Source organism: Balearica regulorum, chromosome 9 (assembly GCF_011004875.1).
Source record: "Balearica regulorum gibbericeps isolate bBalReg1 chromosome 9, bBalReg1.pri, whole genome shotgun sequence".
NCBI lineage: Eukaryota > Metazoa > Chordata > Aves > Gruiformes > Gruidae > Balearica > Balearica regulorum.
Window position 1 is genome coordinate 17,803,094 of NC_046192.1, and position 15,911 is coordinate 17,819,004.

The following is a 15,911-nucleotide window of genomic DNA, read 5'->3' on the forward strand; positions in this document are numbered from 1 at the left end:
AGGACTTTGCTGAGAAGCGGAGAGCTTTTATATACATCTGTTTAGTCTTAGTGACCTGCTCTATTTCTTCTCTCGCTATTGTTCTTTGTCTCACCTTTTCATCTCCAAGGGCTTTGTTATTTCTGTTGCTTTAACATATTACAGTCAATTTCTTCACCTTTTCCTTTAATGCAGGAGGGTGCTGAGGAAGTCAACAAAAAAGATTTGTAATTTCATTGCACACTCAGGGACAAGATGATGTGTTTGACTGGGAAAACACTTTTGTTTAAATGAAAGTTAACTTTTCATATTTTTCAAAAAATGGTTAGGAAAATGAATACAAATAAATGAAGGGAAAACCGTTTAGGTAGATATGATACTTTGAAAGACTTTTCTATCGTGTAAAATAAACTATGATTTGAGAACTGCTGTCAAGACAGGTTAATTTTGAAGTGTATGACCTGTTAATTGTCTGTTGTGTACAAGTCATTCATTGACTTAAACATAACATAAAATGCTTTCCAGTGTGTGTATAAGCTTCTTTCACATCTGAGAGCAGTTTCTTGTAGTAGGAAGGATACCCATGAGGTAGTGTGTTCGGGAACGTCAGCTGGTGTAATTCAATATTCTCTATGGTATTTCATGCTTTTTGTTCCCTAAATGCCTCAGTTTTAAATCTGACAATAGACATTGAATATATAGCTCCCATTGAAAGAGGCTAGGTTAGGAGAGAAGACTGGTTTTAAAGGTGTAAGTAGTAATGAGAGATTTTTTTAGAAAGTGAGTAGGGAGATCAGCACAAAGAGGTGACACTGAATATTCTGCGAATATGATATGTAGTTGACATCAGAATGCCTGATATGAAGCACTATTATGCCAGAACTGGTGCTTCTTGGCTCACCTACAATTGGCTGTAGCAAAAAATTCTTTACTGAAGCAGACAACTTTTATATGGTGTTGATATTTTGAAGTTTTGACTTGTGCAGTGGTGGCCCCGTATGGTCTGTGTCACACTGCATCAGAGAGGAAATATCCAGGCTTAAATTGAGCTTGTCCTAGGCAGAACCACTGAGAAATGTCATGCTGTTCTATATCGGTTTTACCCGTGCTAGAATACATAGTCTTTTCTTTACCTATTAATAGTTAGATATGGGGGTATGGAATACATGGTATGTCTCCAGCGGAATATTATTGCAACTTTAAGATATTAATTTTTTTTTAAGTCAATAAATGGGTTTAGCAAGTTCCTTATCTTCCTCAGTGGGCTTTGGATGGTAGTTTCTACTCATCGTTTATCCTTTTGTTTGGTTGTTTGGGTTTTTTAATGCTTCAAGTGCAGATAATTTTTGGAGTATGACAGTGAAGATAACATAGCCAGGTCATAACAAAAGAGGTTTTTACCTGTGAAACACTTTAATGGAAAAGAAAGATGAACACTGAAGTTCTCTCTTTCTTCAGCTGTGTTTCTATTTTGCAACATAGACTTTATAAGAAAAGAACTGCAGAACCTCAGTGAGAGAATTCACTGTGGACCTCATTAGTAACACTGTTGGTTTGAAATTTGGACTAATCTGTTGTGATTTTCTTTTTTCCTTTCTTTTTCTGATCCAGGCTTCCACAATGTTAAGAGCATCTTTAGCCCCTGCGTAAGTATCTATTGCTGAGCTTTACTTGCATTTGTAGAGAAGAGGAGAGAGGGGTTTGTAAACTGAAGTGCACTGCCAGCTGTCTGCAAATTGGAATCACTCATCCTCTGTGTGCTTCCTCTGATCTCGGTGAACGTTGTATGCAAATATTCTGTACTCTGCATTCTTCTGTTGGGCAGGTTCAGTAACATCCTAATTTCAGCAGGATGTTGCTAATCCAATAAATCTGCCACTCCACCCACACCTGTGAGTTGGTTACTGTGGGTTTTTTACCATTTCCGCACAGTACAGTACTGTTGTTGTAACTGGTTTGCTTCTCACAAATCCAGGAAAAGGGGGAATCAATAACATGGATTTTTAGGTGCTTCAAGTTTATTTTTTGTGACTGACTTAATAAATTTTGGCTTATACGATCGAATAGAGATGGTATATCTGACGTGAAGGTTTTACTAAATTTTTGAGACATTGTTTTGGTCCTTCTATTGTTTGCAAGATAATTGAAAGGACAATTACACATATAAAACTTGTTTTGAAAAGTGGTAGGATAGGAAGATAAGAGTAAAAGTTGTTTAGTGGAATATATTTAAATATTAAAATGAAAGCATTGACTGGAAGCAATTTTGTTAAGCGAAACTTCTACCACAGTATTAAAACTCAAAATAGCAAGATAGTTCTGGTACATGGAAAGTGGTACTGTATGAAGTCTTATGTTAAGCCAGCATAGTCCAGCCTGTAAAAATCCATTCAGCCTACCACTTTTGCCTTGGAGAAGACGTTTCTGTGTGTATGAGGGTTTAGAGGTGAAATTAGAGCTGCAGGTTGTTACTGTGTCTGTTTATAACCCTGTGCAAAAGCCACAAGCTGCTACCCTTATGCCCTTGTGGTTCATGCAGGGCAAAGAAGGACATTACTGTACTGTTTTGTGCTACTAAAAAGCTCAGATCATCAGCTGGCTACTTGTCAGAGTTTAATGTCTGCAAGTTATGACAGTAAATGAACGGCATGCATGGTGAAAAAATAAGTCCAGGTTTAAACAGTCTGTTTTTCTAACATGGTAATGGTAACAAAAGTGACAAAGATGTAAAAATGTGAAAGTTCTTTTCCTGAAGCAGACTTCCTGTTTTGGCTCTTCTCACCTCAGTAACATCATCTGCACTGGATAAGAAGAGAGAGTTCTGATTGATGTCTTTCCCATTTGCATTGTAGGAAGATGCAGGATGTGCCATTGTTACCCTCTTTGGATTATGAGAAGCTGAAGAAAGATTTGATTACAGGGAATGATCGTCTCAAAGCTTTCTTACTGCAGGCTCTGCGCTGGGTAAGGGAGATAGCCTCTGCAGAAATAAAAGAAGTAGGTCCCTTCTGGAGGAGTCCAGAGCTAAAGTCTATCTTGTGAGCGAGATGATTGTTCTGGTGATCAGTTCACCGTTATAGGCAACTTCTCTTTTTGTCAGTGAAGCTTGCTGAATGTCTTGAGATGACGAAGAAAGCCCAGGCAGTAGATATGTGTTTGTAGTGGTACTCTCCCTCTCTGAGGAAAGCCAGATAGGAATTCTTGGGATCTTTGGTGGAAGTAATTTCTGATGTGTTTGCAAGGAAATTGTTGGTTTAGGCAGTTCTTTTTTTCCATGTGTTGCCCTGGCTTAGATTTATATAAATATTGCCGTATCAAAGAAATACGTGACTCTAATCACCAGTTTTCCTTTATAATCAAGATATTCTACAAGAGCCTACATTTTGGTTGACTTGGATCATGTAACGATATTTCAGGAAAATTACAGGTGACAACAGGAAGTTACATTTTCCTGCTGAAAAGGAAGCTGATGAGTTCAAAGTGACAGACGTGAAAGATGATAATAGTGGAATTCTGATCAGGCTTCAGTGTCCATTTTCACATAAAAAACCCCATCCGTTGGGTCTGACCAGTGGTTGTTGTAGCCCAGCACTCTTTCTTTCTCAGATGTTTTAGAAAAGCACCACGTCTGTAACTATTAGAGAGGCTTTTTAACTTCATGGGAAGTAATGCTGTGTCCTTCCTGTATGGACAGTGATGACAGCTCCCAAATAACAATTTTGCAGTGGATCACTGAGCTGAGGTCAGATCATTTCATCTCTTTCCCTTAGATCACTGAGGCTGAATTCCTTTTCCCCATGAGAAGAGGTTTCTCAACTATGGGGTATCAGCACCTTTAAAATCTTCAGTGGTCATCAGTTCACTTTACCATTTATTTATTTGACTGGTTTATTTATGTTGTTGTTTATTTTAGCGCTTGACAACATCATATCCTGGAGAGCAGAGAGACACTGTCCTGCAAGCCTACATCAGTAATGACCTCCTAGACTGCCACAGCAACTGTCAGGTCAGCTGGAAAGAGTTTTCCTCCAACTTGTATGTGATATTGCTCTTTTGTTTCTATAAAGTGCTGATCAGAAAAATTTATGACACTCTGGAAGGGAAAAAAAAAAAGTTGTAGTGCCAAAATCACGTGATACATTTAACTTCTGCGTCCCAATCTTTAAAGGTGATGGGCAAAGCTTTGCATTACAAGAGCTCTCAGTGTAGATACAGTTCTTGTATCTACAAGTGGAAGTTTGTTACCTCTCTTGGTGCTTGACGTCTGTGAGTTGAGCAGAAGCCTACTGAGCCCCTTACTTAAGAGTTAGCTCTTGCTTATCAGATGCTATGTCTCTTTTTTGAGTGATCATGTATTGTTAGCTAATACCTTCAATTTATTCCACTGATATAGGATAAGAATTAAATTAGGACTTCAGTCTCAATACCTCTATGGAATATCTGATTATGCACTTGTAATAACATGTTCAACGGTATTTCCGTGACTTTGGAATGGATTGTTACCTTTCTTTAGAAAGGGGAATTGCTGGCATGTTGATTTTGAAAGGTTGCTTCAGCCACTGATAATCCAACACTATTGCTAACAAAAGTGCAACTTTTTTCATTTGTAATAATGAATTTTGTGTATAGTTGAGTTCCCCAGTTGTTCGAAGCAGTGGGCCTACTTGTTATGTTGTGGCTCCCATTGTCATTGCAACTTCACTAGAAAAGTTAAAGGATTATCAAATCAATTATCTGGTTTTTCCCCCTGTAAATTTCTGTGAGAGGAAGGTTATGTGTAAGTAACGCCTGAAGCAAAACAGATTACAAATCGTTTACAATGTGGTGTAACTCAGTAAGTTACCGATCTGCTTTCCTATACCCTTAGTTTTCAAACAAAAGCATTCCTATTCAGGTAACATTACTGCATTTAAGTTCATCAACAAAATTAACAGATTTATTTTTTTTATCACTGACTAAATATTAATTTTAGATAACAGCTTTAACTGACAACTGTGGTTCATTATAATTCTTGCCCTACACCATGGAGCTTAATGGTGTTTTAACAAACTGAGCTGAGGAGCTCTAATGTGCCTATTTGTTCATTTTCCATCTCTCCCTCAGCCCTCTGCCAATAAAAAAGAAACTAGGAAATTTTAAATCCTATTGACATTGTTTAAGATATCAATGTGCATTCAAAGTTTGTTTGCTATGAAAAATTAATGAAGCTTTTAAAACATTATAGAAGACTGTTTTTTTTCTGCTTTGTTGAGTTTTTATTCATGTTTGCTTGCTTTTTCAGAGAAGTGTCCTCAAATTATTACATTCTAAGAGTGAGGTAGTCAGACAGTATATGGCAAGGCTCATCAATGCTTTTGCTTCACTGGCAGAAGGTAAGAGATTTGTTGCAAAAAAAGACAGCGTTTTCCTATACGGCTGGCTTATAGTTACTTCACAAGTGCACGTCACTGCACATGGAAATTTAGAGCCTTATTTGCACCCTTTTTTTAGGGATTCACTATCTTTTGTTAAATGCACTCAAAACAGTTTTTTAGTATCTGGAAATTTTTCATTTTGACACAGTATATTCAATGTTTCTGACTTCTTTTGATGATTTGTGGTCTGTGTGGGAACTTACCCAAGTGCTGCCCTTAATAGTCTTCAGTCTCTTCTGAGGGTTAAAAAAAAAAAAAAAAAAAAAAATCCCCATTAGTTAATGGTCCTGTAAGCAGACCTGCTACCAGGCTGTGCAGTGGTAGTTAGTGCAGCTGCTCTTGCATCTTCCTGGTCCTCACCTGAATAAGTCTTTGTGCATCACTGCTGTTTGGTTGCGTATATATGCAGCTTTGTATCTCTGCCTGTCCCAAATTAGCCCTTAGTTTGCTGCTATTTAAGGAGCTACTATTGCTAGGAACTGAAATCCCATTTAAAGTCAATAGCAGTAGGGTACCTAACGTTCCTGAGCTCTTTGGACATCTCTGTTCTTTTCCTAGAGTATACAAAACTGTGATAGATCGGAAAGCATGTACTGAGAGAGGAATAGTGGATTCTGTGTGGTACTAACTTGGCAAGTGGGGGCCTCTGATGCCCTGAGTGGCTGGATTGAATGCAACTGGGCTGCTAGACAGCTCATTTGTGCAGGTTTGTTTGGGTCTTGGCACAAGATTGTGGCTTGTCAAGAAGAAACTGAGGTCAATCCTGCTTACTTTTCCAAGGAGAGGAAGCTTTTCTGTCATAGGCTGATATCTCAGCATCTGTTCTTTCATCGCTTTTTTGCACCAGGTCGTGTCTACCTTTCTCAGAACCCAACATTGCTGCGAATGCTGGAGGAGAGACTGAAAGCTGAAGACAAGGATTCCCTTACATGGGAGAATGTTCTGGGGGCTCTGCAGAAATTCAGCCTCAGGTGATGAAAGCACAGCACACAGTGGTGACAGCAGGAGAGGAAATGCAGGCTAGTTAGGCTCTGTTCAGGGAAGAAAGAAGAGCACTTGATTTTTCCCATAACAATCATCAGAACCTCTGCTAACTGATGAAAGCAGTGTCATTTCTTATGGAGGAGAACTCAGTTTTGCTGACTGAATTAACCTGACTTCCTACCAGCTGTCAAGACTCAAGTAAATGTACATCTGCCATAGCCTTCTGTGCTTTATGTATTTCTTAATTGAGCAAAGTGAAAATCTTAATGTGGAAAGTTCTGAAGATCCTACATAGAAAAAAGAGTTGCATTACATTCCAAAGCATAAGGTTTTCATTATCCTTTCTGCAAACATTTTTCAGGGATTTCATCCTCATCCTGTTAATCCTCTTTCCTGGAGCTGTCTATGCATGGGCTGTCTTGTTTCTTACTTTCGCATTAGCAGTCAGACTCAAATGCCCACCACGAAAGAACTATCATGAAAAAGCAGTAAAGGGCATGATGTTACTCTCACTTATCAAATAAATGTGATTGAGCAACTCTGTTTTCACAGTACTCAGGAGGAATATTCAGCCCTGAACAGTTAACTAAATATAAGGAGGCAGAGGGATGTGTTTAGCTCTTATTTTCATTCATGTTTTGTCTAAATTAAGACTGCAAGTGTTGGGAGTTTGTTTGGGCTTGTTGAAGAATGAGGGCTGCTTTTGAGTTAGCCTCATTTAGAACTTGTCTGGATGAAGCACATGTAAATGTGCTTTGAGTAAAATTCTGGACAGCTTCCTATCGTGATACCTTATACATATCTGAGATGAAAGAATAAATCTTCATATCCTACTCCTTGAAATCCTAAACCAATCTTAGACAAAATTATTTTTCTATTAAAGCAGTTGTTGATTGGACAAGTTAGTTTGAATTTTGGGGCTAGGCACTAACCTACTGAAAATTTGAAAGGTGTGTTGGTTGTTTTTTGGTAAAAAATAGCAGTTAATCTTATAGAAGGTTAATTCTAGATACTTGATATGAGGGACTCTATTAATTTTTTAATGTGTGTTCAGATGGACCCTTGTTTTCTTAGTCTGTGCCATAGACTTACTGCAAGATCCAGGACTGAAAGTGTACGAGCTTTCAGGAGTAATCCAAATCCCCAGTACTCAGACCAGGAAAATACCTGCTTTGATCTTTGTAATATAGACTTACTGCCCATTGGAAATAATGTGATTAAAAATGGTGTTCTTCAGTAAGATCTTTCTACCAGTATGTACTACCTTTTTGTATTATAAAGCGAGGAATTCCTGTTGTAGGAGATCAGTTGACCACGTGGCATTTATTTGGTTTACTCTTCGAGGGCAACTACAGATTGAGTTGAAAGAATACATGATTTAAGAATCTCTAGAGAAAAGAGCAAATAGATTTAAACAAAAAATTTCATTTGTCAAATCAACAGTACAAAAGTGCTGTACTGCTATGGCTACCTGTGGCAGAAGTAGTAATTAACTTGTTTTATGGGTCTGTTGTATGTAGCTGGCTTTTTCTACCAATTTTCAGACAATTGAAAATGCAATTTTAAGGTGGAGTTAGAAGCCTTAGAAAACAATGAAGAAACTTACCTTAGTAATTTGCAGGTTAAAAAACAAAACAAACAAACAAACCCCACCACACAAAACACACAAAAAAACCAACCCACCCAACAACATTTTAGTCCTCTAACCTTATGGGAATCTGCATCTTCAATTTCTTCTGGCTTTGTTAATTCCTTAGTTTAACTGAGTCTGCCCAAATGGGTAGTTTGGGGATTTTCTGTTGGCAGGCTAGTGTACAGCAGGTAGATGAAGTAGAGTTTTATATTAGCTACAAATGTATTTGAAAGCTATTTATGATGTGGTCTGACTTTTGTGGGCTTTTTTGTTTTTTAATCCTAGGCGTGCGCTGCAGTCGGCAATGATCAAAGATGGGCTCATTTTCTGGCTGGTTGATGTTCTAACTGATACGGATTGCCTGTCTGATTACACGCTGGAGTATTCTGTTGCCTTGCTCATGAATCTTTGTCTGCGGAGTGCAGGTGTCTTACATTTTTGAATTACAGCCTCATTCCAAGAAGTGGATAGCGAAGATTGTAAATCCTTTTTTTCTGATGTACCTGGATCCTTTAGAGTGACTATAATTAGTAGCAAGGACTCACATAACCAGAGATATTTGAGTGCTATAACCAATGCTTTTAGGCAGATCTCTTTCCCAAGAGTCCTGAACTATGGAGGTTAGCTTGATCAAAATCTAAAGAATTAAAACAGTTAGTCAACGGAACCCTCTAAGATTTGATTCTTTTTTCATATCTGTATGTGAGGACTGCCATTCCTGTGTTCCAGGCCCACTTTTCAGAGTACACTTTTTACTTGTGTAAGAGATTTGCTTGTATAAAACAAGTCAGAACTGAGTTGATCAGTAATGGCAAGAAGCTTAACCTTCATCTTGTGGAGTGAAATACTTGCGTGCTTTGCTTCTACAACACAGATATTCCCCCCACACCCCCCAAGGAACTAAGGTCCTGTCTATGTCCTAGAGACTTAAAAGAAGCTTAAAGTCAGTTTCCTTTTAAAAAGGAAAATAAGGTAAGGGTGAAAAATCGACTGCTTGCCATAAGCAATATAATGTCTTTGTTAAACTATTTAAAATCCCTTTGTCTTGCATCCTGTCCAAGATTACAACTGTATAAATCCAGAGTAGCTCCATGGATTTCAGCTCAGTCATGCTGGGCAGCATTTGGTGGGGATAAGGAACAGTATTGCTCTATGTAAATTATGTTTAGTACTGATTTTAAGAAGTAAGCAGCTTGCTCTGATCTATTATATTTTTTTCAAGCATACCTATGTTTTCTCCCTTCGCAGGGAAGAAAATGTGTGCAAGGATCGCAAACCATGTGCTCAAAGTTCTCTCCGATCTTCTTGGCCATGAGAATCACGAGGTATTTGTACAGCAAACTTTGGGTAAAGGAAAAGGTGGAAAGAAAAATTAAAGATTAAAAAAAGCAAGAAAGGAAGAAATGGAAAAAAGCAAATTGGTTTTGTTTCCCTCGTGTAATTAAGTTGCGTGAAATTTTCCTAAAATTCACAATTATGTAATTTTTTTCATTGGCACTTGTTTTTCTAGACATAATTATTTCTTCCTTTAACAAATGTTGGCAGCTAAGAAAGAAAGTCTTTTAAATGCATAGTTATCATGCAATCCATGTGCCTTCTTGATTGCAGTTTCTGATGCTGTTTAAATGTTGTCTCACACCAAATCATCTCAAGCTTAACTAGTTTGTTATATGAACAATGTGTGGTGCAAGCCAGTATGCAAAACATCAGATGCAAAGAAGCATATTTGCTAATAGTTTTAAGGAATGTTATAAGAAAGCACTATACCAGTGACATTCAGGCCCTAATATCTTTTTGTCTACCACTTCATTTAACCTGCCACTTAACTCTTTTGTGGTTCAAGTTTCTGCTCCCAGACTCACTTGCATCTTAGATGCTAAATTAAACTACCTCAGAGGAAAATGGTCACAATTATGAGTTATTTCTACCTAGTGTTTTTCAACACATCACTGATATCTGCTCTCTGCTATATAAAGCATTGCTTCAGCTCTCTCTGCAGAGGGTCACTTCTTTAACCATGGAGTAAAATTCAAGGCAGGAGAAAATGCGGGCAAATATTGTATGAAATTTGAAATCATAGGGAGGCACAATTTTTACCAGGATATTCCAGATTGATTCCTTGATTGTACAAGGTGTGCAACGAAATATAAACTCATGTGTCTCATGTTTATATACAATGATTGTATCATCAGTTTTTTGTTTATTGCTTAAACTGAAAATAGGGAATAAATTTGAAGTGTTTACTCTGTGTTTTATAATTCATTAGAAGATGTAGATTAGTTCTTTACTAGCACTGTTTTGATTAAGATGACATTTGGCACACCTTTATTGTACCGTTTCACTAGCTTTGTTTTTATCAATGATGAGAGTTAATACAATACATGCTAATACAAAATAACATCCCAGTCCCTAGGCTGAAGTATTTAGAAAATGCTATCATACTGTTGAAGTCTGTGCCTTACAATGGCCTTGAAATTTCTCTGAGGGTATTCTTACAACCTAGTTTGCACCAGTGCAGCTGATAGAAGTTTTGTTATTGAAATCGAAGGTAGAAAGTAATGCTCTCAAGTGCCAGGAGAGCTTTGAGAAGCTCTGGAGTCCTTGTGCAAATCTCAGTCCCTTATCTTTCCTTGCTTCCCCTGCTCCCAGCCTAGCTCATTGTTCATTTTTCCAAGGGTATAGACAGAGGATGACTGGAAATCTTAGTACTCCAACAGTAACTGGCCAATAGAAAGGGTCACATATGTGCTGATAAAAGTAGTTTGACAGATCTGGTGGCTTTCACTGACCATAATACAGAGCTTTCATGCTGGCTGTTTTGGTTTTTTTCCTCTGCTGAGGGACAGTAACAGGCAGCAAAGTAAGAGGATGTTTGAAGCTGCTACAGCTCTTCTCATCCTGCCTAAGGCTATGATGCTTGAAGCCTGTCTTGAGCTCATGCTGACCCAGTCTTGTCCCTGTTCTTTGTCCTATTTTTTGTACTGCCCCTAGTGTTTGTTAGAAACTAACTTTTTTTTTTTTTTTTAATAGGGCTAGGTCAATTTGCCAGAATACATTTTCAGAAGGGGTGGGGGGGAAAATCTGCATGCAGCAGTACTGATTTAGATCAACCATATGACAGTGTATTTGCATCCTAAAAGTTCACTGCTTTCCAAGTGGGAATTTTTGCAAGTGCGGGCTAGCCTGGTTAAACTCTCTAAACATAGTTGTTCTGCACCTTCACTCTTAAATTTTGCTTATAGTTGACTGGGGTGAACATAAGAGTTTTTCTTAGTGGTATGACTATTTCTTCCTCTTAGATACAACCATACGTGAATGGAGCACTGTATAGCATTCTTGCCATCCCTTCTGTCCGAGAAGAAGCCAGAGCAATGGTAAGAAGTGCTGCTTTTCATAGCACAAAGATTAATGCGTATGCCCAAAAAAGGCATGCACCCAGGTACCTGTTGAGTGGTGTGCAGCAGGGTTATGAAGTAGGAGCCATAGCATTTTGAGAAGGGAATCCACAAGAGGCCCCTCACCTTTGATATTCTAGCAGATATGAATGTATGTCTCAAACACTTTTGCCATATTTGCTGGTCTTTTTTCCAGAAGTGAAGCCCCAGCAGTGTGAAGGTGCTGTTTTAGAATAATGTTGTCCTTCTAGCATTTTGTAGACTGGATGTGGCCCGGGAGCTGCTTTCATCTGACCTGCTACTTCTTCCCCTTATTTAACTCATTCAGCACCAGTGAATAGCCACTAAGAGGATGAGTTAGTCTTGCTGTTTTTGTTTCTGCCTGGTGTAGACATGGTTAGCTGTGGAAGGCAGCAGCAGGAAGGTTTTAGCAGAACTAGGAGTTGATCTCCTGTGATAGTTACTCTAATGGCAATGAACATGCTTTAACTTCTGGATTTGAGGAAGCTGTTGCTGGAATAGCAGTGTATCTTTGTATCTTAAGAACTAACCTAGAGAATTATGCAGACATAACTGTTGTCAGATGTTTTACCTCACAGAGCACAGAGGATTGGAAGTCATCTTAAATGATTAAAGACATAACATCAAGCCTGTAAGGGGCCACAAGGAGAGAAAATGGGTTTAAGAGAAGGTCAAAGTTGGTCCTGCTTTTTGCTTTCCTTCTCTGAACCTTGCACTGTTGTCTCTCTGGATGCAAATTTGCTCTTTTCTGTTGGCTACTGTGTACTGAGTTCAGAAGGCACAAGCGGCAGATCTATTGTAAAAATTTGCTGTTGATTATGATACTTCTGTATTTAAACCTAGAAGCAATCTAGACAGCATATTTTTTTTGTCTATGGGAAGTGTATGGACAAAACAGAGTGCTTGGAGCTGGACACGGTGGTTTGTTTCATACTGCCTCTGTTTTTCCTGACAAAACAATGACATTTTAGCTAACAAAACTCTGCCACTGTGGTCACGTGAAATACTAATCTAGCAATGTTTTCCACTATATCCAGGGAATGGAAGAAATTCTGCGCTGCTTTATCAAGGAAGGAAATGCAGAGATGATCCGACAGATTGAATTTATTATCAAGCAGCTCAATTCAGGTCAGAAGAACAGATGCAGCTATCTATCTGAGCTGTCAATCTTTCACAAAAGCCATAAGAAAGCTCATGTTTTTACTTGACATTGAAACTCTCAAAGAATAACAATAGTGTGATGGTCTGAGAGGGTGAATCGTGAATGTCAAGATTTCAATGTCAGATGTATTTTTAAATTTCCTTCTATGTTACAATTATAAAGAAGAAATGAAAGGATGAGTAGGTCTCAATCCCAAGTTTTGGGACTGTAAACAGAATGACCTTGACTCTTTTCTTTCATGTCAGTGGCCTCACAGTAATAAGAGATTGCTGTCAACTGCAAAAATAAACAGGTGATACAATGTGTAAAGCAGGATTTAGGGGCTAGATCTGTCTCTGCTCATCTATTGAGTAGTGTAGCTTTGTTATCTGAAATGACTTATCCTGAATAGGGAGCAGACACCATCCCTTTTTTGAAACGGTGTTGATGGGTCCCAGGAGTTGTAGATGCTGTGTTAATACAGACAAGTACGACGAGGTGGAATATTTATTCTATTTTCTGTTCCCTGTGACTGAAAGGAAGGCTGAAGAAAGAGAAAGCAAATAATGAAAAGGAGATGAATACTGGTTAAATCTTTTTGTACAATAAAAAAGAACAAGTTTGACTGCTTGCTTTGGCTTTTGGAAAAACAAAAGACAGCATATCTTATGGTCCTAGCTTGTAGAAGAACAAATAAAGTATTTAAGCACTGTATTGCCACCATGCAATATTTGTTCATCAAGGTTATAGAATCATTCTTCTTCTACCTGTTACTGGTATTTTTAAAAGGTTTTGTCTGATTGAGTAAAAGTTAGGTGAGCAGATTTCCGGTATAAGCCTGGCTGCTTTTTTCTAAGGAAATGAGTTTGTCCAAAAGTTACAATAAGTATTCTACGTGAGTACTATCTTTTTACGTATAAAAGCAGTATAATATTGAAGTGTTTGTAGGGAGAAGTAGAGTCTTTTAATAAAAATTAGCTGAAAAATAGACAAACTTGCAAGTGCACATACTGTCATTCAAGTCGTGCCAGTAAATACACTGAAACGTCATCGTGGGATTTATGAGGAAAGAACTATTCCAGAGTGTTTCCGTTTCTGCCATTTTCCAAATATAAATTGATTTCAATGATTTCTAGAATTCTTTATAGGAGCAAATAATTCCAACAGTTGTCCTGAAAGGAATAGATGTCTATGATAAGCAAGCTAAATCTTACTGTTGTAGAAGAGGGGCAGTAACTAGAGATTCTGTTAAGTTGCATATGTACTCTTACACCACTTTGTTTTGCTTCTTTCTAGAAGAGCCATTAAATGATAGTATTGTGTCTGACGATGAAGAGGAAGAGGAGAATGAGGAAGTAAGTTTAAAGGCCTTCTGGCACTTTTTAGAAAAGTTCTTAGCCTTCTAGACAGAAAATATTTGTGTCAATAAGCCAGACTTTGTTTTTGTTTTGTTTTTTTGTTTGGTTTGGGTTTTTTACTTTTATTTAATGACCAGAAAATTTGATGTTTTCATTACCTTATCTGCATTTGAACTTCTACTTTTATTTTAGCAAGTCTCCACCTCTGTGATAAATAAAGGATTATAGATTGAAATAAGTAAAGAGATGAGGAGTTACTGTAGCAGTAGAAATCTTGCTTTCAAGCAGGCCCATTTCAGCAGTTAAAAATAAAGGAACCAAATGAACCAGTATATTGCCAGAATAGTTTATAAACAGGTTATTTTTTTCTTAAGGTATCTGTTCAGAGTGTCACTTCTGCTTTTGCTGTTTAGAAACTTTGAAATATACTTAGAACATTGTATGTAATGAAGGAAAACAGTAATTACAAATTAAGAAATAAGTCCCATAAAAAGATACAAGGAAAAAATTGAGAAAGCATAAGAAACTACATCATAGTAAATATAAACTGGTCAGCTGTGTATTTCTAGCTCTGCTAATAAACATTTTGTACCAATACATCAACATTTTTAAGAAGCTGTCTGCCTAGAGTAATGGGATCCCAGGTGTAGACAACACAGCATAGTTGATCATCTAAATTTAATAAGCAAAGCAAGGTGTAAATGATGTGAGGGAAATGTTAAACCCAGTCTCCACTGGTGATGTTGCCGGAAGTGCACGAGAGGGGTTGAAAATATACTCTGTAGGTGGCTACATGGGAGCTTTATCTGAAAGAAGTTTACCACATGGCACTTTTCTTTTATTGAAAAGTCTTGCATGAGAAATTTAAAAGAACAGCTATGGTAGATGTCCTTGGAATAGTGTTTGAACATATTTAGATGAGTGTACATGTGCACATATGTTTATATCGTGTATCTGCCCTGAAAAAGTCAGTGACATTGAGAGAGATCTCTGCAAAACATTCTTGTAGTATAAATATTACCAGAGAACATATCTTTACTGAAAACCAAGTTTTTAGATGAAAAAGTAAGATTTTGTCCTGAACCAACAAAGAATAAGACACATAAAACTTACCAAGTCAGTTATATCCACGTTTTACTAGCTAGTTGCACATTAACACAAATGCTAGTGAACAGTGACAACAATGCTACAGTCTAAGACGTGCCCTGCTACTGCAGGGTGCCTGAGTGCATTTTCAAGTGCACGTTGAACCTTTTATGTTTTGAAAGCGGAGAAAAATCTAAGTATCTCGATTGTAAAAGGTGTGGTGTGCTCTCAGCTGCCGTGGGGAGCAGCACCTTGCAGGATCCAGCCTTTGCCTGGCAGTGTCCGGGGAAGACTTGCACTGGTTGCATTATTTAGCTGCTTTCTGTGTTGTCACAATAGGTGGTGAACAAGTGAACTAATTACCCTTGTGACTTTGCCTAAATTTAGAGCTATATAGAAATCCTATAAGTTTGGAGCTACAAGGAAGTTTTATTTAACAATTGACTCTCCCCCTTTTATCCTAAGGGAGTAAACTGGTTTTTTTCTAATAGAATTAGATTGTTCTGATTGTTTCACCTCCTGCAGTCCTGAAGTGAGTTTTCAGTCGTCTTTCCCCTCCTCACACCCAAAATCAATGCTTGATGTGCAAGATGGGCTTTCTGGGGATTAATAGTTATAACTTCTCTTTGTTTAATAGGCTGCTTAACACCCTTTACCTAATGTTCGAAGGCTTTCAGTGTCTTAGGTGTATCGTGGGAATCCAAGGTGGTGATATTTTCACTTCAACTCTACTATACTTTTCTAAGAATATTGTGTTCTGTTGGGAAAGCACGGAGATAAGGAACTCCTTCATGAAAGGTGTGGCACTGAACTGCATGATAGTGTTGAACACTTTCAGTACTTTACCTGCTCTTGGGAATGAAAGGAAGGCAAATTTTTCTATTTAATCATACCCCCTGG

General features: G+C 37.9%; 1 protein-coding gene across 6 annotated transcripts in view; it reads left to right on the top strand.

Annotated features, from left to right (window-relative positions):
- ARMC9 (armadillo repeat containing 9) overlaps positions 1–15,911 on the top strand; it is a 69,369-nt gene that overhangs the window by 29,104 nt on the left and 24,354 nt on the right. For all 6 annotated transcript variants that reach the window (XM_075761317.1, XM_075761320.1, XM_075761319.1 and 3 more), the window contains 10 exons: positions 1,591–1,625; positions 2,832–2,943; positions 3,893–3,985; positions 5,261–5,351; positions 6,241–6,364; positions 8,296–8,435; positions 9,259–9,335; positions 11,310–11,384; positions 12,464–12,554; positions 13,864–13,922. In XM_075761317.1, coding sequence (XP_075617432.1) covers positions 1,591–1,625; positions 2,832–2,943; positions 3,893–3,985; positions 5,261–5,351; positions 6,241–6,364; positions 8,296–8,435; positions 9,259–9,335; positions 11,310–11,384; positions 12,464–12,554; positions 13,864–13,922 — 897 coding nt within the window. The remainder of the gene's footprint in view (positions 1–1,590; positions 1,626–2,831; positions 2,944–3,892; positions 3,986–5,260; positions 5,352–6,240; positions 6,365–8,295; positions 8,436–9,258; positions 9,336–11,309; positions 11,385–12,463; positions 12,555–13,863; positions 13,923–15,911) is intronic.